Raw genomic sequence first — 18,849 nt, 5'->3', positions numbered from 1 at the left:
AGGGTCTCTGGGGAGCTTCTGCCCCTTCTTGGCTGTGGAAGACGTGATGAATGGTAAGTGCTGCCCACAGTCCCTGTGCTGCCCCTCTGTTCCGTGCAGACCACAGTGGGGTCCAGGTCACCAAGGACCCTCCCCTGGGGCTCACCCCTGCCACCCCCTTCTCCTAGGCCATGGCTGTCTCCTGTGATCTCCTGGAGGAGGTTGATGGGATGAAGGCAGCACAATCCCACATGGAAGAGGACATCCGGACAATCCAGGAGGCCCTTGGCTTGGTGAGCTGCCACCACTGCCCTCGAGTGGGAGCTGGGCTCTCAACCCCCTCCCTGCCCCTCTCCTTTTCACCCTACCCGTTGGCCCTGCACATCCCCCAGCATGAAGGCCACCAGGAGGGAAGAATCAGAAGGGTGACCCAAGGGCTCTCAACAAATTCCACCTGGAGCAATCTACCTTCCACCTGCTAGCACTGCCTGGGGAGGGCAGAGACATACTCTGCTGGCTGCAGTCAGGCTGGGGTTAGAGGTACCTGGCTGATGCCAGGGCACTTTGTAACAAAACAGCCCTGAAATCAGAAATGTGGGGGCTGGGGAGGAGGGCACACAAAGATGTATCCACACAACACAGCCACAGCCCTGCCTAGTGTTCCTCTCTCTTGTGCCCAATTTGTGGATGTTCCTTGTAAATCCTGATTGCTGTCTCTCTCCTTGCCCCACTCCAGGGGAAGCTGCAGGATGGGACTGGCCAGCTGCCAAGCCTTCATGAGCAGACATCACTGGATGATGATGTGGTATGGCCAAGAGCACAGCTGGATCCTGCAGGGGGACATGCAGTGGCCATGTCCCCAGTTCTGATGTTCTCCATATCAGGGCAGGGTCTGCGGTGGTGCTGGGCAACGACGCTGGGGGAGGTCAGAGCTCCTGTGTGCTTCATTCCCCCTGCTATGTGGCCATGACTGACCCTGATCCTTTTCTTCCCCAGAAAAATCTGAAGGAAAGGCTGAGCCTCTACCCAGCCCCAGAGGAGGTGAGCAACATGGTGCGCTGGGAGGTGCTGGAGGATTGCCTGGTGGGCAGCAAAGCAGGAGGAGAAGGAGGTGGAGAAGGAGATGGAGAAAGAGAAGTAGAAGGAGAAAGAGGAGAAGTAGAAAGAGAAGGAGAAAGAGGAGAAGGAGATGGAGAAATAGAAGGAGAAGGAGAAAGAAAAAAAGAAGGAGGAGGAGGAGGCCGAGGGCTGCCAGCGGTGAGTGCTGGGGCACCCCAGCTGCAGGACTGGGACCAAGTGGGACCAAAGTCCCCAGCACCTCCAACCACTGCACACCCCAGGGCCTCTGTGGAGGATTGCTCAGCACTTCTCTCCCTGCACCTCCCATCAGGAGGCAGGACCTGGGATGGGCAGAGCCAGGTCCTCACCTGGCCAACAGAACTCCTCTGTCCTCTCTGCCATTGACCACCCACCACAGCCTCTCCATGGGGCAAGGGAGCACCCAGAACCCTTGGGGTGACCACACAGCCCCATGTCCTTGCTCAGTGTTGGGCAGGACTGTGGTTCCCTGGAACCGCAGTAGAATGTTTTGGAGCAAATCCTAATATCTGACCTTCAGAGGGCTTCCACCTGGGGCTGCTGTTCCTGAAGTGCAGGTGCAGCCTGTTGGATTGGGAAGTGGCTCTGGTCCAGCAGGTCTGAAGTTCTGAGTCCCATTGCTGGAAGAAAAGAAAAGCCTTGGTGTTGTGTCAGGTGGCATCAGTGGGGTGTTTGCTGATCCACTGCTGAAATGACTCCACAGACACAGAGATGTTTGAAGGGCTAAGGGGTCCTGAGGGGTCTCTGCCGGGTGACCAAAATCTTTGGCTGTTTGTGGGGTACTTGAGTTTAGCTCCAAGAGCTGGGATGTTCTGGGACAGGGCAGGGGGCCCTGAGTCTGCCCTTGCTGCTTGCACTTCTGCCCATAAACCTGCTCCCTTATCCCTCCTTTTCCCAGGAGGGCAGTGGGGCACAGTCTGCCCCCTCTAAGCCAATCCCTTCGGATGTGGACACCCCGCGGGGGGCAAGCTCAGACCCAGAGCTAAAGGCAGCAGGAACACAGCCTGTGCCCAGGCCCAGCAAAAGCACCAGCAAGAGGACTCCAGGAACACAGCCTGGCTCCCTGGGGAAGCAAGCAGGGATGCAGAAAGCACCAGTGACCTCTGAGAAGCAGCCAGCTGTTCCCTCAGATCAGACAAAGACTTCTGATGCCAGCGCCACCACCCCGGGGACACAGCCAGGGTCCCCTGGCACCCAGAGCACCACCCCGGGGACGCAGCCAGGGTCCCCTGGCACCCAGAGCACCACCCCAGGGATGCAGCCAGGGTCCTCTGACATCAAGACCACCACCCCAGAGATGCAGCCAGCACCTCCAGGCACCCAAGAAGCAGGAGGAGCAGAGGTTCAGCCAAGCCCCCCCACCACGGAGCCCAGCCTTCCTAGTGCTGAGAAAGTCCCTGCTGAAGCCACCCCCAGTGCTGGGAGGACACAGATGGATGCTACAAGCCTCAAGGCAGGAGGCAAGGCTTTGTCCAGCACACAGCTTGCCCAGACAGGCCTCCCAGCAGTGAGGACCCTCTCCGCAACAGCCCAGGGGTTGGAGAACCTCCTTGACACTGATCACAAGGCCGTGTCCCCTTCACAAGAGCTGGAGGTGCCCGGGGGGTGCCCAGGCTCCGTCAGTGCCCCCGAGCGCTACGCGGAGACGGTGGAGGCTCTGCGGCAGATAGGGCAGCTCACACACCTCTACACTGCCCTGAAGGAGCAGGTGGACCAGCTGCAAGACACCAAGCTGGAAGCCACCGAGGCTGAGAAGCTGCACCTGCTCCTCCCAGAGGGAGGTGAGAGCCCTGGGGGAGGCTGGTGGGGGCTCCTTGCACCTGCAGCCTGGCCCCAAGGGTGAAGATCCCTTCACCGACTCTGTGTCCTCTTGGATCGTGTCCCTCTAGGCCAGGAGAGCATCACCAGCATCCTGGCTGACCTCCAGGGACAGGTGGCCTCCCTGCAGGGCCTGGTCAGTGACCTGCAGGATGAGAAGGAGAAGGTGAGTGGTGGCAGTCCCTGAGGGGGCTGCAAGGATGCCAGAGGGGGTTGGACAGGGAGGGAGCAGCTGAAGAGCCTCTGTGTTGGGGTGACACAGGGTTCGTGCCCTGACTGCCACCACTGCCATTCTCAGATCAGGCAGCTGGAGGATGCCCTGGGAAAGATGGAGGCAGCTGGAGCAGATGCCAGTGACCAGATCACCCTGAAACTGGAGTAAAAGGATGGGAGGGGGTTTCCTACCCTGTGGGGCTGCAAGGGATCGTGCTGGGCTGGGAGAATCCCAGTTTGGGGAGCAAGGAACATCCTATGAGTGCCCCCCCAGAGGCTAAGCGTGCCTTTGTCTCTGTCTTACTGGCCAGGTCCACACTGGAGGAGATAAAGCAGGAGCTGGGAGAGCATCAGGAGATGACCAAAGCCACGCTGGAGCAGTTGGTGACCAAGACATCTGAGCAGCTGCAGGAGCAGGTGAGGTCTGGAGGGAAGACTTCCACCACCCACCAGACTGGTGGGAGGGTCCTGGTGGAGGTCTCAGCTGTGCCTCCCATCTGGATGGGGCCATGGAGCTTCCACAGCACCCAGGTCTGCTGGCCACATCCACCCCATCTCAGAGCTGATTCCTCTGCCCTTTTCTGCAGCTGGACAAGCTGAGGGAGATGGTGGAGGGCAAGGGGCAGGAGCAGGCAGCATGCCCTATGTGCAGCACGGACATCAACTCGCAGGTGGGACATCTCCTCCAGTGCTATGAGAAGCTCCAGGAGCTGGTGGACTCCTTCATGGCACAGCAGCCAGTGGGCAAGATGATGAAGCAGATGCCAGGGAGGAGTCAGGTAGGGAGATGCTGCCATGGGGGGCTTGGGAGGGGACTGGTGGGCCACTCCAGCTGGTTGTTCTTTGCTGTGAGATGGGGGAGCTCCTCACTGCCCCCCACGTTGGCTTGTACAAGTCAGCAGCGTGGAAGGAGACTAATTGCAAATGTCCTTGTTGGCACCAAGAGCCTGTGGCCACTAGCTGAGTAACCTGGGTCTGTCCCCATGGGGCATGCAGACTCTCCTTGCATGGCACCACCTTATCATCTTCCTCCCAGAAGCAGGATGAGGAGCTGCTGAAGCACATCCAGGCCACCATTGTGCAGCTGCAAGGGGACTATGAGAAGCTCAGCTCTGTCACAGGGAACCTCCTAGATGACCATCACCAGAAGCAGAAAGATATTGAGGTAGGTGGCTGAAATCCCATGTGGTCAGAACATCCTCCAGCAGCCCCCAGCCTAGGGACCATAAGGCCTTTGTCCCCTTGGCCACATTCTGGCAGCCCTGTAGGGGTTCAAAGAACTTTTCCTGGAGGATTTTGGGGTGGGAGGGGGAGCAGGGGGTGCTGGGCTGGTGAGGAGGCAGCTCCAGCCCTGCTGTGGTGTCACAAGATGCTTTCTGTGTTGGAAGGCTTTGTTCCAGTCCCTGGAGAGGCTGGAGAAGGAGAAGGTGGACAAGGAGGACCTGCTGCTGGGAATCGATGTGGTATGGCCTCAAGGGATCCCAGCAGCAGCCAAGGAGGGCCCTGGGCAGTGGCTGAACCAGCCTGGGTGGAGGGAGGGTTTCCAGACTGGCAGTGGGACCCTTGCCAGGTCCCTCTCTTTTCCCTCAGATCCCTTCAGCTGGTGGAGTGAGCAGGGACGGGTGGCTGCTTGTCCCTCTCCTCCTGACACGAGCTGTCCCTGCCGATCACAACTCCGTCCCTGCCCGTCACACCTCCGTCCCTGCCCGTCACACCTCCGTCCCTTCCCGTCACACCTCCGTCCCTTCCCGTCACACCTCCGTCCCTTCCCGTCACACCTCCGTCCCTGCCCGTCACACCTCCCTCCCTTTCCGTCACACCTCCGTCCCTGCCCGTCACACCTCCGTCCCTGCCCGTCACACCTCCGTCCCTTTCCGTCACACCTCCGTCCCTTCCCGTCACACCTCCGTCCCTTCCCGTCACACCTCCGTCCCTTCCCGTCACACCTCCGTCCCTTCCCGTCACACCTCCGTCCCTGCCCGTCACACCTCCGTCCCTGCCCGTCACACCTCCGTCCCTGCCCGTCACACCTCCCTCCCTTTCCGTCACACCTCCGTCCCTGCCCGTCACACCTCCGTCCCTGCCCGTCACACCTCCCTCCCTTTCCGTCACACCTCCGTCCCTGCCCGTCACACCTCCGTCCCTTCCCGTCACACCTCCGTCCCTGCCCGTCACACCTCCGTCCTTGCCCGTCACACCTCCCTCCCTTTCCATCACACCTCCATCCCTTCCCCACCCTCCTGCTGCCTCTCCCTGTTGCTAGAAAGCCGACAAGAGCGCCCTGGCCAGCAAGGTCAATCGCACCCAGTTTGAGGCCACCATGGAGCGGCTGAATGAGGTGATCCAGGAGATGCTGAGCAGGGTGACAGGCCAGGAGCAGGGCTGGCACCAGCTCCAGCAGCAGCTCAGTGAGGAGCTGGGCTCCAAGGTGAGGGGTGGCTGGTGCCTGCCACACAAAACTGGCACCTTCGGGCAACGGCAGCCCGAGGCCAGCTTCCCTCCCAGGATCGATCCCCACTCCCTGGCTTTGCCCTGGGGATGCCGTGTCCTGGGCTGGGGCAGCTGCCTGAGGGTATGTGCCCACAGCTGGACCGCCTGGAGCTGGGCCCATTCCGGCAGCAGCTGGAGGAGCACTGGAAGAGCACCCTGGAGAAGATCAAGAAGGAGCCAGGAACAGCGGCAGACGATGCAGCTGGGATTAAGAAGTGAGTGCGAAGGGGACAGCGATGGCTCTGGGGACAGCACTTACCCTCTTCCCTCCAGCTGTCCTGGCTGGTGCCCACAGGGCACCCTGGCACTGGAACAGTTTAGTCATTGCCCTGGGGGAGTGCTGGGAAAGCAGTTGTGCTTTCTCTTCCCACAGGGAGCAGGTTCCTGATGTTCAATGGCACAAGGAGGGGACAACTGCAGGATAGAGCCCTCCTGACCCAAACATGGGGTGTGGAGGGTTGGGGACACTGGCTCCTCCCCAGGGCAAGGGTGCCACACAAAGCTGGGTTGTGACCTGCTCTCCTGGCAAGGCACAGCAATAAACCACTGCCAGGGCTGGCTGAGTTGTCAGGCATGGGCACCTGCACCCCCATGGAGGTGCCAGCAGGGCCAAGGTGAGCATGTCCCAGTCCTGTGGGCAGCTGCCACAAAGCTTGTCCTCAAAGCCATGGGAATCCTGCATCCCCCAGGCCTGCCATTTGATGCCAGGCTGGGAGCATACCACCCCAGCAAGAGGTACAGGAGCCTTCCCCCCATTTGGTCCTTGCCAGCACTCCCAGTTCCTGGGGTGCTCTAGGGTGCTCTGGGTGCCCATGGGAGCAGTTCCCACAGTGGTGATGGATTTTGGGGGTGATCTCTCCTGTGGATTCTCTGGTGGAGATTGTCCTGGGTGGGAGCCCACAGAAAACTGCTCCCTCCCCTCATACCCCTTGTGCCAGCCAGCAGGCTGGGGTCGTGCTGGAGTGGGGAGGATAAAACAGCCTCAGACCCCTCATGGCTCCCCTCCAAACATCATAGCTCACTACAGCCGAGTGCCCAGCACCATGCTGCTGCCCGCAAGCTGTCTGCATGCTGGCAGTGCCCTGTGCCCCACCCAGAGCTCACCCAGCCCTTTTTTTACCTATCCCAGGCAGCTGCTGAGCCATTTCCACTGCGTGTCCTGTGACCGGCCTCTCAACATGCTGGTGCCTGGCCCGTGAGTAGCACCCACCACTGGGGAGCTGCATGGGTGGCACGGTGGGGATGGGTGCTGGCAGTGCCCTGCTGTGCCAGGCACAGGGGTTAAGGTGCCTGCCTGGGGAGTCTGACCCCGCCAAGCCCCCTCTGCAGTCCTGGCCACAAGCTGGGGCACAGGGACCCTCCCTGGGCAAGGGGGATGCTGTGGGGTGCCAGCTCGTGGGCTGCCCCAAGCCAAGGGGGGTTGTTCATCACCTGTCCCCCTTGCCATGGCTCCTGCCCTCCCCAGGCTGGCAGCCACCATCCCATCCATGCCCTCACTGCCCTCCCGCCTCGCTGGGGACCTCCAGACCGTCCTTCAGCAGGAGCAAGCACAGCAGTACAGCCACAGGTGAGGAACACAGGGACCCAGCCCCAGTGAGGGAGAGCTCTTCCCTGGGTGGGGGCAGGGGAGCCTGGGGAGGGCAGGGGGGCAGAGATGTGCTGTGGAGGGCCACTTGTGCTGGGCTCAGAGCTGTGTGGGCTTCCAGCCCCACCTGTCTAGCCCAGGTCAGTGCCAACGGTGCTGAATTCACATGTGATGAGTTGTGTCTGGTCTCCTGACCCCAGGCTTGGTGAGGTGTTGGATGCCTCCTGTGTTGAAAGTGAAGCCCTGCAGCTGGGACAGCCCAGCTCCTGTCCCCTGCTGTCCTTCACCTAGGGAGCAGGGACCTGAAGGAGACCTACAAGAAAGCTGGGGGGAGGGACTGTGGTGATGGGCCAAGGGACAACAATGGTTTGCAAGCAGAGCCTGGGAGATTTAGACTGGACACTAGGAAGAAGCTCCTTGCTGTGAGGCTGGTGGAACACTGGAACAGGCTGCTCAGAGGCCCCATCCCTGGAGACATTCAAGGTCAGGCTTGAGTGGCCTCTGAGAAACCTGATCTGGTTGGGGACGTCCCTGCTCACTGTGGTGGGGTTGGACTGGACGACCTTTGGAGATCCCTTCCAACCCAAACCATTCCGTGATGCCCTGCTGTGGCCATGGGGAATGAGCAGATCCAGCCAGCCTGGGGGGCATGGGCTCCCTGCAGCTGTTGGAGGGGAGCCGGGAGGTACACACCCCAGCGGGGAGCACCCCCTGGCTGGGCACACAGCAGCCCTGTGCCCTGTCCCGCAGGGAGCAGGTGGGCGAGGGCAGGTACCCCAGCGTGCCGCGGCACTGCGGGGGGCAGCACACCCTGACCCAGCCCCTGCAGCGCTGCCAGCGCCTCCACAGCCTGCCCCCTGGCACCCCACAGCCGCTCCACGCCACGCTCCACGCCAAGGTAGGGCTGACCGCGGCCGGGACTAGGCTGGGAAAGGGGATCCTGAGCATGCGGAGGTGATCCAGCCTCAGTTTCCCCGGGGAGAGCCGGGGGCGGGGCTGCGCGGGGGTGCCGGACTGAGCCCCGTGTTGCAGCCAGCTCCTCCTCTGCTTCCCAGTGCAACCAGATGGAGCTGCGGGGCCAGGATGGACACATCTACAGGGGCCAGCAGGACGGGCAGCTGCCTCTGCTCGTGGGCAAGGAGGGTACGGCCAGGGCACTGGGGACGGCATCCGGTGGGTGTGAAGGGACAGGGGGGTGGGCAGGGCACACAGGGGGTGCCAGGTTTACCCCCCACCTGTGTCCCCCCTGGCTCTCCCCACTTCAGACCCCTCTGCCCTCTCTCCCCACTTCAGACCCCTCTGTCCTCTCTCCCCACTTCAGACCCCTCTGTCCTCTCTCCCTACTTCTGACCTCTCTGCTCTCTCCTGCCAGGCTTCCAGAGGGGCAGGGCCAAGCTGACCCCAGGGCAGTGGGACACCCAGGACACCGTTCGCCTGCTCTCACGGCCCCAGAGTGCTGGGCCCTTGCTCAGCCAGGCAGGTATGGCCTTGGCAGGGCACTGGGGTGGGGTGGGAGAGGGCACCCTGCTGTCACCTGATGGGTGGGGATGAGCAGGGCTCTGTGCCCACTGCTGGGCAGGGTGGGATAGGAGTCTGGGGTAGGATGGGGAGGGGGTGGATCAGGACAGGAGGGGTGAAACTGGCAAGAGCCAAGGTGAGGGGATGTGGCAGAGCAGTCCTGGCCAGTGTGGGACAGCATGGCTGCTTCAGGGTGGGGACCAGGACCCTGTTTCTAGCTGTCTCTGGCTGGGCAGTTGCCCCCACTGCCTGCCCCAGGCTGGGCTGGCAGAGCTGCCCACAACCAGGGCCTGCCCCGTGGGCTGCAGGGGGGCTAACACGTGCCCCTTGCCCCCAGGCACCCCCACCTCACCGGAGCAGCGGCCAGCCTCGTCCCACGGACACCTCTCCCACGCATCAGGACTCTTCCCCCAGCTCTAGCCCCCACGGGATGGACCCAGCACCCCAGCAGCCAGACAGGACTCGGGGGTCCCTGACTGAGCCCTTACCACCGAGCAGGGAAGCAAGCAGCTCCAGCCTGTAGCAATAAAGGGCAATGGGCAGCCAGGTGCCTGTCTGGCCTGAGTGGGGTGGCCCTGGGTTGGGATCTTCCCCTCATGCAGGAGGGTTGGCAGCATCCCTCAGCCTGCAGCAGTGTGTCACCAGAGGAGCTGAAACCCCCTCCTAGGGTCTGTGCCAGCCCTAGGCTCCCCCTAGGCCACCACAAGCCCTACTTGACACCAATGGCCACTGAGCTTGTGAGCCCACAGATGGTGTGGAGGAGCTGGGTGGTACAGCTTGAGGATGATGATGCCCAGTTGCTGCTGAAGGCAGTGGGAAATGGGGACCTGGGTGGGAAGGGCAGCAGCAGGACGCAGCTGCCACTCTAAGCCCACTGGTTTGCTGTGGCTGGTCCCAAGGGATGAGCATCTCCAAGCTGGTGTCCTTATGTCCTAATGGATGAACTCCCTTTGTCACTGCCCTGTCCCTCTCCCAGTGCTGCCCAGCTCAGAGCAGCTGATGCTTCCCACCTCTGGAGCAAAGCACCATCAGCCTTGGGGACACAATTCCCTTCCTTTCCTCATGCCACCCTCATGGCTGGGGGCTGCTTTTCCCCAGCCCCTTCTGCCACCCATTCCCTCACTGTCAGGTGCTTGCTCAGACCTGCTCTGCTAGGGGAACCTGCTCTGGCAGGGGGGTGGAGCAGATGATCTCCAGAGATCTCTTCCAACCCCTATCATTGATCCCCTGAGACCTAGCACAAGTTGAGTCATGAGGAGAGGTACTGGGCAGGGAAACTGCAGCCCCTGAAAGCAGTGGGGGAGGACCTGGGGCTGTCACAGCTGGAAACGTGTGGCTGTGTGCAGGGGGGAGCTGGGGCTGTCCCCACTGAAGCCCTGGGGGATGTGGGACAGCCCCAGCTGCCCCATGAACAGGTGGTGGTGGGGCACACGGAGCTGGTGGCACTTCTTCAGCTGAGTGGGAGGGTGAGAAACCCCAGGGGAGCTTGAGGGGAACTCAGGCAGTGGGGGAGCAGCCCCTCACCACCCCCATACCACCCCAGGGTGTGTCCCTGGGGAATGCCCCACCGAGATCCTGCTCTCCTGGTGAGCCTTCTCCCTAACCTCATAGGAGACAGCCCCCAAACCACCCCCCTCAGTGGGGTCTGCATGGCATGGGAGTGGTGTGGCAGGGGGGAAGTGATTCAGTTTTCATCCCACGTGGCTGCAGCAGGGACTGGTGCCTCGTCTGAGGCCATCAGAAGGGTGGTGGCCCAGGGAGTGGCTTCTGAGGGCTGAGCAGTGCCTGGGCTCTGCCTGTCCTGGGGTGAGAGGGTGTAGGGCTGGCAACCTCCCAGGGCCAGACTGGTCCCCAGCTGCAGTTGGGGACACTCAGAAGGCATCAACCCCAGCACAGGGTTCCTCTAAAAGCTGGCAGTCCCCCTACCTGGGACTGGGGATGTTGCTGAGGCCTGGGGGGCTCATCACAGGAGCTGGCAATGGGTTTAGGGTGGGGGTGTTGCAAGGTGCAGCGTTTTGTGGGGGTGCAGGATGGAGTTCTGCCTGCACCCTGGCACATGGGGTCCTTGTTATGGTGGCATAACACCCCCAGCTCCAGGGGATCCCTGCTGCCCCCCTCTCTGGGTGCCTGCAGGCAGTGTGGGGGGGCTCAGTGCAGCTCCAGGGGAGCCCTGTCCCCACTGGTGACACTGTGGCATGTGTCAGGTGGGTGTCACCCCCATTCTTGATGCCCTGCCAGGGATGTCCTCCCAGCAAAGAGAAAAGCCAGGGACAGATGGTGTTAAAAAAGTGATTTTTTTTTTTTTGGTTTGATTTTTTTTCTTCCTTTTTTTTAATCATTTTTAAATTAATAAAAAACCTTCAACTTGTTTTTGTTGTGTTTTGTTTTGTTTTTGTCTTTTTTTTCTTTCCTTTTTTTTTTTTTTTTAAGCAAGTTTAATTTGAAAACTAAAAAAACCTCCCAGCTCCCCCCTCCCTGGGGAAGGGCCATGAACAGCAGTCATAGGGACAGGAAAGGGGAAGGGAAGAGGGAACATCACTTTGAAAACCTCCCCCCTGAGGCCTTGGGGGTGCTGAGGGAGGATGGGGTAGGCAGCTGCGGGGATGGGGGGAGGGGGGATGTCTGTGCAAGAAGCCAAGCTGAATTTTGGAAGCCAGAGGAGAGGCACCTTTGCTCTGGGCACTGCACCAAGTGTCCAGGAAATCCAGAGCTGGGGGAGGAGTGGGGGGCAATGGCTTTGTGCCCCCACAGCCACGATCCAGGGCACTGACAGCCACCTCCATCCATTTATTTTTTGTTATTTACCACCCACCCAAACCTTCCCTCTCCTGCCCCAAGCTGAGCTGGTATGGGGGGGTGGGAACCATAGAACACCCCCCACCTCTCCCCCCTTATCTGGAAGCCACCTCTGTGCTGCTGGCTCCTTCTCTCTGGATTTCTATACATTAGATATATTTATATATTATAGTTATATATTAAAAAAAAACCAAAAAAACAAAAACCAAAAAAAACAAACCCCAAAGAAAAATGAAACAACAATATGGGGGGAGGGGGAAGGGGGGAGCAAAGCCCAGCTGGTGACTCTTGCAGAGGCTCTGGTGGCTTGGTGCCCTCCCTGGCAGCATGGGTGTCCTCTGTGTTTGTGTGTGTCCCCCCCTTAAAAATAACAATAAAACCTAGAAAATGCTTCCAGTGCGTTCAGCAGGGAGCCCCTGCTCCCAACGCCCTGGCCCTGACCCCACTCCCCTAATTCAACCCCCCACCCCACCCCTCCCCATCCCCCTCCCACCCCCCATTGCCAACCCAGTCTTATCTCTGGCCGTCCATGGTGGCCACGGCTTTCTGTGGGGGGGCTGCAGGTGGTGGGGCTGGGGGCCAGGCGGGCTGCGGGTGGTGGAGGTGGTGATGGAGACCGTGAGCGGTGGGCGAGGAGGGGGGCAGCCAGGAGGGCTGGTGGCTGGGGGGCGAGGAGGCCCAGAAGGGGCTGAAGCTGCCCGGGGGGGAGCAGGCCATGGAGGTGATGGGGCTGTTGCTGCTCTGCAGGCTCTCCGAGGTGCGCAGCTTGGAGAACATGGCCAAGGCGTCCGGGAAGTTGGGCGGCGTGGCCGGCGTGTTGCTGGGGGTGCACATCTGTGGGGGAGCAGAGGAGAGGCTCAGGGAGGGCTCTGGATTGTTATGGGGGAGGGGAGGTGAAGGGGGGTCCCCAACCCGCCCACAGGGTCTGAATCTGTCGCTGCGGATCAAGGCGAAGGGTTCCAGGGAGCGCTGATGGCAGCCTTGCAGGAAAGCTGGGGAGGGACTTCTTGTGAGGGCTTGGGGTGGTAGGAGGAAGGAAAATTATTTCAGTTGCAGTAGGGCAGGTTCAGATTGGACATGGGTGAGAAGTTCTTCACTGTGAGGGTGGTGAGACTGGCATGGGTTGTGCAGAGAAGTTGTGGATGCCTCATCCACATCCCTGGAAGCATTCAAAGCCAGGCCAGATGTGGCCTTGAGCAACTTGGTCCAGGGGCAGGCCTGGCTGCTCTCCAGAGGCGACTTCCAACCCTCACCATCCTGTGAGCTGCCCCTGCCCATGGCAGCAGGTTTGGAACTAGAACATCTTTCAAGTCCCTTCCAACCCAAACCACTCTAAGATTCTGCATCTGACACCTGGAGCCCCAAGCACAGCTCAGAGTACGGCTCTGGCTGGGATTGGGGTTCCCAGGGCTGCTGGTCTGGGTGGCTCCTCTAAAGGTAAAGGCAGCTGGGGGAGGATCTCCAGCCTAGTCTGGGAAGGGTGTTTTGGACCATCCAGTGTGCTCAGTTCCCAGGCAGGTTTGTGGAGGGGGACACTGCTGCTGCCAGTTGCCCTATGGAGGGGAGCAGCAGGGGTGGGGCTGATGCAGTGGGGTCCAGCAGGACGGGTGGGGGGGGCTGTTGGGATCCCACTTAGCCCCTTCAGAAGCCGCCCTTCAGCCAGTTCCCTGACCCTCTGCACTCTGTCAGGGCAGGGACAGACAAAGGCAGGCATGTGGAGGGTGAGAGGCAGTGGCTGGGCCCTGTGTGGTTCCTGGTAGGGCCTCTGCCTTCTGCGTACCCAGCTAAATTTAGCACCTTCCCCCTCCGCCCAGCCGGGCACGGATCCGGCCCCTTTCACAGCCAGCAGAGCAAAATCCGCTGGGGGGACCTGGCCCCACGCTGGGGTTCAAGGGCTGGCAGTGCCTGCTGCCCCAGTGCTGCAGAGCTCTCGCTGCACTGTGAGTATGGAGGGTGCTGAAGCCCCCAAAAGGGGATGTGAAGGGGTGAAGGCTCACCCCAGCAGTGCCAAGCAGGGTGGGCACCTGCCCCTTTTATCTCCAGAGGGGGATTGCTAGCAGGGAGTGGTGCTGTGCCATGGGCTGCTCTGAGCACGAGTGGGAGGGTTAGAAACAGCAGCATTCTGCCCCAAGAACTGGGGAGGGGAACAATCTTAGGGGACACGTCTTACCCCCTGCACCCACCAAGTACAACTCCCCTGAGGTTGCATGGGGTGCATGAAAAGGGAAGGGGTACAGGGCACATGCACAGGAGAGGCTGTGGGCAAAGGGGATCTACAGCCATGGAGGGGGGCTTCAGCCCTCTAGGTTAAGTCCAACCCCAATCCCTGTCCCCCTTGTGGAGCCACAGCTCCCATCAGAGCCTGCTGAGCAGCACACCCCACTGCTCCTGGGGACACTGGGCAGTGCCAGGAGGCTGGGGCAGCATCTGCTGCCTTCAGCAGTGGGGGACTGGGGAGATGCCTCTGGTGGGGCACACTGCTGCATCTCCCCCTTCCCAGCCCCAGATATTCCCCATTACAAGCAAATGCCTGAATCCCACTTACAGGTTCCTCCTCATCCCCCTCCTGGCCACCCTTAGTGATTGCCAGGATGAGAGGAGCTGCAGGTGGCCCCTGCTCCCCTCTGCCACAGCCAAACCCCAGCTAGGGAGGGTCCCAGCTGGACCTGTTTGAAGATGGGGTGCTCCCCCAGCCCAGGGGGAAGCAGCAGCCAGCAGAACCATGCTGGCAGTGGGATGGATGAGTTCCCAGCAGCATGCAGAGCTATTGCACCCCAAAACCAGAATCACAGCCAGGCTGGCACCAAATGGGTCTGTGGCAAGGGGGGGGGGGGATTTTCCTCAGCTTGCTGCATGTAGACTTTGGGAGAGCTCAGTTCAGGGCTTGTGGTAAATCTGCTTCCCCACCTCCCCCCCCCTTTTTTTTTTTCTTTTCAATAGCCTTTAAATTGGACAATATCTGCAAAAATACTTGTTGCAAAAAGAGAAAAAAAAAAAAAGAGAGAAGGAAACTTCAAGTGGCAGTGTTCTGAAGAAACCAAGCAGCACCACAGCCACACACATACACACGTGCCAACCACCAGCTCTTGGGCTGAGCTTGGCCACCATGCTGAAGGAGGGGGCACAGCTCTGAGCTTCTGGGGGCTGGGGGGAAGGGGTTGTTTGCCAGATCCATTTAAACCATCAATTAAAAATAAGAATTGCTGGGTAATCCTCATTTTTCCTCCTCCAGCACTTTTTGTTATGGCTGTCAAGAGGCTCAGTCCCACCGTGACACAAACAAACAGTGCCCCTTCCCCACAGCCCACACCCATGAGGGGCTTCCTGGGGCTGTGGGGGGGGGTCTCCCTATTGTAGGGATGAAGGTGATGTGCACCCCACACTGTAACAGCACAGCACTCCCTGCCTTGTTCACCACTACTTGGAGATAGAAACCACCATGACTATGAAGCCCCTCGTCCTGCCCCCACCCCCACGTCCCCCCTCCAGCTGTGCAGGAGCTTTTAAGCTGCAGAAATCAGGATGCTGGGGGTGGGTGAGGGAGCAGGGGGAGGCAAGAGCAGCAACAACATGCTGAAAATATGAGGTGAGTGTATTCAGGGAGAGGGTGAAAGGGGTTCTGTCACCAGGTGGAAAATATGGTGTTGGGAAAACAGCATGGGGAGAGGGAGAGCTGTCTAGTTCTGGACTTGCCCTCTGTCTTTGGACCCTCCATGCTGGGCTGGCTGGGGGTGATGGGGCTGGACCCTCCATGCTGGGCTGGCTGGGGCTGATGGGGCTGCTGTGGTGCTTGGGGTGTGAGGTGGGTCCTGCTCATCCCCAGGGAGCACAGGGACAGAGAGCAGGATGGGTTTCATCAGAGCTGTTTTGCATCCTGTTTCTGGCAGCCGCCCGGCAGGGATCGCTTTTGGAGTGAAAACACAGCCAGGCCCGGATCCGGCCGGCGGCTCCCAGCCCCAATCCCACCAAGAAAGAAGGTTTTCCATGAGATGGGCCCCTGCAAGGCCCCCGAGGCAGTGAGAGCGTACGGGGGGGGAAGAAAACGCAAGGAAAAAGGCTTTCAGCGGGAGACGGCCGGCAAAGGGACTTTCTCCGAGCGAGCACCGCTGGCTGCCGGCAGTGCCAGGCTGGCTGGAGAGTCCCTGGCATGGGAAAAGGGGTGGGGGGAGGAAACCTGGGCTCATCCCAGATGGGCTCCTTCCCCCCGTGCGCGGCACCGTTTTGCTCCTCAACAGGAAAACAAAACAAAACAAAAAAGCCCAAACGCAACAACCCTCAGCCCCGGTGAGGGGGCAGCTTCCTCCCCTCGGCCAAGGGGATGTGCCCTCGGCCAAGGTCAAGTGGTGCTCGGGGATAGAGCGGGGGGGCAGCAGCCGGGCCCCCTGCCGAAGCCCGGCCTGGGGAGCCCAAGTTGCAGCGCGATGCTGGCGGAGACAAACTATTTCCTGGCAGACATTTTAGCTCCGTGTTTACATTCGCCGGCTGCGTGCTCCTCCGGGCGCCCAGCAATATGGCTGGCAGGGGAGCTGACAGCTCCGCGGCCGCCGGGGGCTGCGGACCCCCGCCGGGGAGGTTAGGGTGAGGGGGGTCCTGTCCTTGACCTAGCGCGATTGGGGGGTAAAGGGGATCGGAGGCGGTTGGTAGCTGCTGGGGTGGGGTTAAAAGTAGGTTTAGGGATTCGGGGTGCTGGGGAGGGCATGCGAGGGATGTGGGGGTGTTGGGGGGGGGGTGCAGGTGGCACTTACCATCTGGGGGGGGTGGTGGCTGCTGGGAATGTTGGTCTCCTGGAAGAAGGCGCTCAGGGCCGTCTGTGGGGACAAGCCGTCAGCCCCGGCCCACTCGAGACAAAAGGGGAAGGCAAAGACCGTGCCCCCAGGCCCATCAAACAGCACCCTGCCGCTAGCCCCCGCTCCCCGTGGGACCACCCGGGAGGGAACATCCATGGGTGCCCCCCACCCTCATCCCCTCCTCAGGCCTAAGGCCGAGGGCGCCTGATGTTGCCCTTCCCCAGACCCACGCGGGATCGTGTCCCGCCCCCACGTAGGGGCTCCCCACGGGGGCAGCTGCGGTACAGCCCACCCCCCCTTGTTTACACGAGGTTCCCCCCCGCGGGCTCCGCTGCCCCCAGCGTGGTGTGGGGAGGGCGCTGGGCCGCAGCTCGGGTTACGGCGCGGTATAAATAGACTAGGGGGAGCTCGGAGCCGGTTCTCCCCCTCCCCGAGTGGGTGCTAGAGGGGGGTGCCCAGCGGCCTGGCCACGCGTGTCGGTGGGCCGCGGCTCGGCCGGTCTTCTCTTCCCTTCCCTCCCCCCGCATCTTCCGCCCCTTGGATCTGCGGGCAGCGGAGTTGCGGAGTCTCCCACTTTGAAGTGTCCCCTTTTTTGGGGGGGAGGTAGAGTGTCCCGGTTGAGGTTGTCCCGGTTGAGGTGTTGGGGGGATGTCTCGGTTTGGAGCGGAGGGCCCGGGCCCGTACCTCGAACTGCCAGTGGGCCGCCTGCAGCAGCTGCTTAGCCTGGTCGGCGGCGCAACCGGCCGCCAGCACGAACTGGTTGATCATCACCTGGTGCCGCAGCTCCTCCATGTTCACCGACATGGCGGGGGCGGCCCCGCCGAGCGCTGCCCGGAGCGCGCCCGACACCGATACCGACAGCGGGGGGGGGGGCGCGCAGGAACCGACACACGGCCAGGACCCTCCCCCTCGCCCTGATTGGCCAGCGCCGCACCGCCCGCCCCAACGGGCGTTCGCTTCGAATCTTCCAGCTGCCCCGGCGCCGCGCCCCGCCTCGCCACCTCTCCATTGGTAGGCGCTTGTGTTTTGGCTACAGGCGGCGCTGCTATTGGGCACTGAACTCCGGAGAAGGCGGGGCGACCTGGAGAAGGAGCGGCGCGGCCGCTGACTGGGTGCGCGGAGAGCGTTTTTGGGTGATGTCACGTTCATTGAGGAGGTTCATTGAGAGGCGAGGGATGGGGCGGGGCTTTGGCAGCTGCGGGCGCCCGGAGCTGGGGGCTGTGAGTCCCTGGGGTGTCCTCCTCATTAACCCTCACCCCCTGCAGGGCTCTCCTGGCAGCCCCGAGGGCGGAATCCCTGTGTCAGGCCGGGGGCAGGAGAGGGAGACTCGGCCTGAACTCGTCCCTGTGCCCCTACCAGAACAAGACTTGGGCTGGGGGGGGCCAGGCAAAGCCCCCAGGTTTGGGGTGTTTTGGAGCGGGGCGGGGGGGGGAGGGAAGGCAGGCAGAACTCCCAGGTTTGGGGTGCTTAGAGGTGGGGGGCCAGGCAGAGCCGCTGGTTTGGGGCGTTTGAGGTGGGGGTTTTTGGTAATGTTTAAAATCCTTGCGACTCCAGGCTTCAGCTCTAGCCTGCACGAGCAAACAAGCTTCCCTAGAACATGTTCCCCAGTACATGTTCCCCCACTGGGTTTGGGAACCAAGCAGGACAGCACTCATGGAAGGGTTTAAAGAGGGGAAAGTGATGTTTAAAACCCAAAGGAATAAACCTGGGGACTTGGCAAATGGATGATATGGAATAGATTGAACTGAGAAGAGCCATAGGAGATTTGGATGTGGTGGTGGTGACCAGAGGGAATGAAGAAGCACAGGAGTGGGGATCTGAAGCAGCATCTGCACCCAGTTACCCGCAGCAGCTGGTGTGTGAGGGCCAGCCTGGGGTTTCTGTGAGGTCCCGGTGGTCCTGTGGAGGTGGGGTCTGGCAGGCAGCAGCACACGGTGATCCCCAGTCCAGCCCAGAACAACGGCAAAGTGGTGCCAGTGTGTGATTTCCATGGGCTGGGTGTCACCCCAGGGTGTTCACGGGGGTCCCACTCACTGGGATGCACCAGTGGATATTAAGGGTCTCACCCAGCTGCGATTTTGGCAGCTTCATCCTTCTGGGCTAAAGCCAGCCCTAATGTAAGTGGAGGAGTGAGAGGAGCAATCCCAGAAGCCAGGACCCCAAACCCACCTGCTTCCTGCATTCAGCCTCTTCACACAGAGCTCCAGAGTGGGCTGGGGACCTCCTGCTTCCCAGAGACACCCATCTGTGTGCACAGCTGGCTCTGGGCTGGGTGAGTGAAGCTGTGAGCAACCAGCCTTGGGCAGTGCCTGCCTGTGCCATCCTGGGAACGCCACTGTGAGCTCCCACTCAAACCAGTGGGGCTCCACCACAGGCTCACACAGGAAACAGGCATCCCAGGCTGTCATAAAGCACAGTGCTGGTGACATCTGGGAGAGCAGGCAGGACCTTCAGTCCTCCAAAGTGACACTGTGCCTATCCTGGCTGCCCAGCCACAGGAGTGCTGCAAACACCTTGGTTTTTCCCACCACAGCAACCAGCTGGTGAAAAAAAACCTTAGGGGAC

General features: G+C 61.0%; 1 protein-coding gene across 1 annotated transcript; it reads right to left on the bottom strand.

Moving 5' to 3' along the window:
- Positions 1-12,010: 12,010 nt before the first annotated feature.
- UBALD2 (UBA like domain containing 2) lies at positions 12,011-17,088 on the bottom strand. Its single transcript, XM_054394093.1, has 3 exons — positions 16,969-17,088; positions 16,243-16,305; positions 12,011-12,331 (listed from the first exon to the last, which is right to left on the bottom strand). Exons 1-3 carry the CDS (start codon positions 17,086-17,088, stop codon positions 12,011-12,013), a joined length of 504 nt encoding a protein of 167 aa, XP_054250068.1.
- Positions 17,089-18,849: the final 1,761 nt, after the last annotated feature.

This window comes from Indicator indicator, chromosome 29, assembly GCF_027791375.1.
Source record: "Indicator indicator isolate 239-I01 chromosome 29, UM_Iind_1.1, whole genome shotgun sequence".
In the NCBI taxonomy this organism is placed as follows: Eukaryota; Metazoa; Chordata; class Aves; order Piciformes; family Indicatoridae; genus Indicator; species Indicator indicator.
Note: the sequence above shows the minus strand (reverse complement) of the source record. Positions and strands in the feature narration are given on the sequence as shown.

Coding starts and splice junctions, on each gene's coding strand:
- UBALD2 (XM_054394093.1), bottom strand. CDS start 17,088: ATGTCGGTGAACATGGAGGAGCTGCGGCACCAGGTGATGATCAACCAG. Junction 16,306..16,968: donor CGGCCCACTGGCAGTTCGAG/GTACGGGCCCGG, acceptor TTGTCCCCACAG/ACGGCCCTGAGCGCCTTCTT. Junction 12,332..16,242: donor GCCACCACCCCCCCCAGATG/GTAAGTGCCACC, acceptor GCTCCCCCACAG/ATGTGCACCCCCAGCAACAC.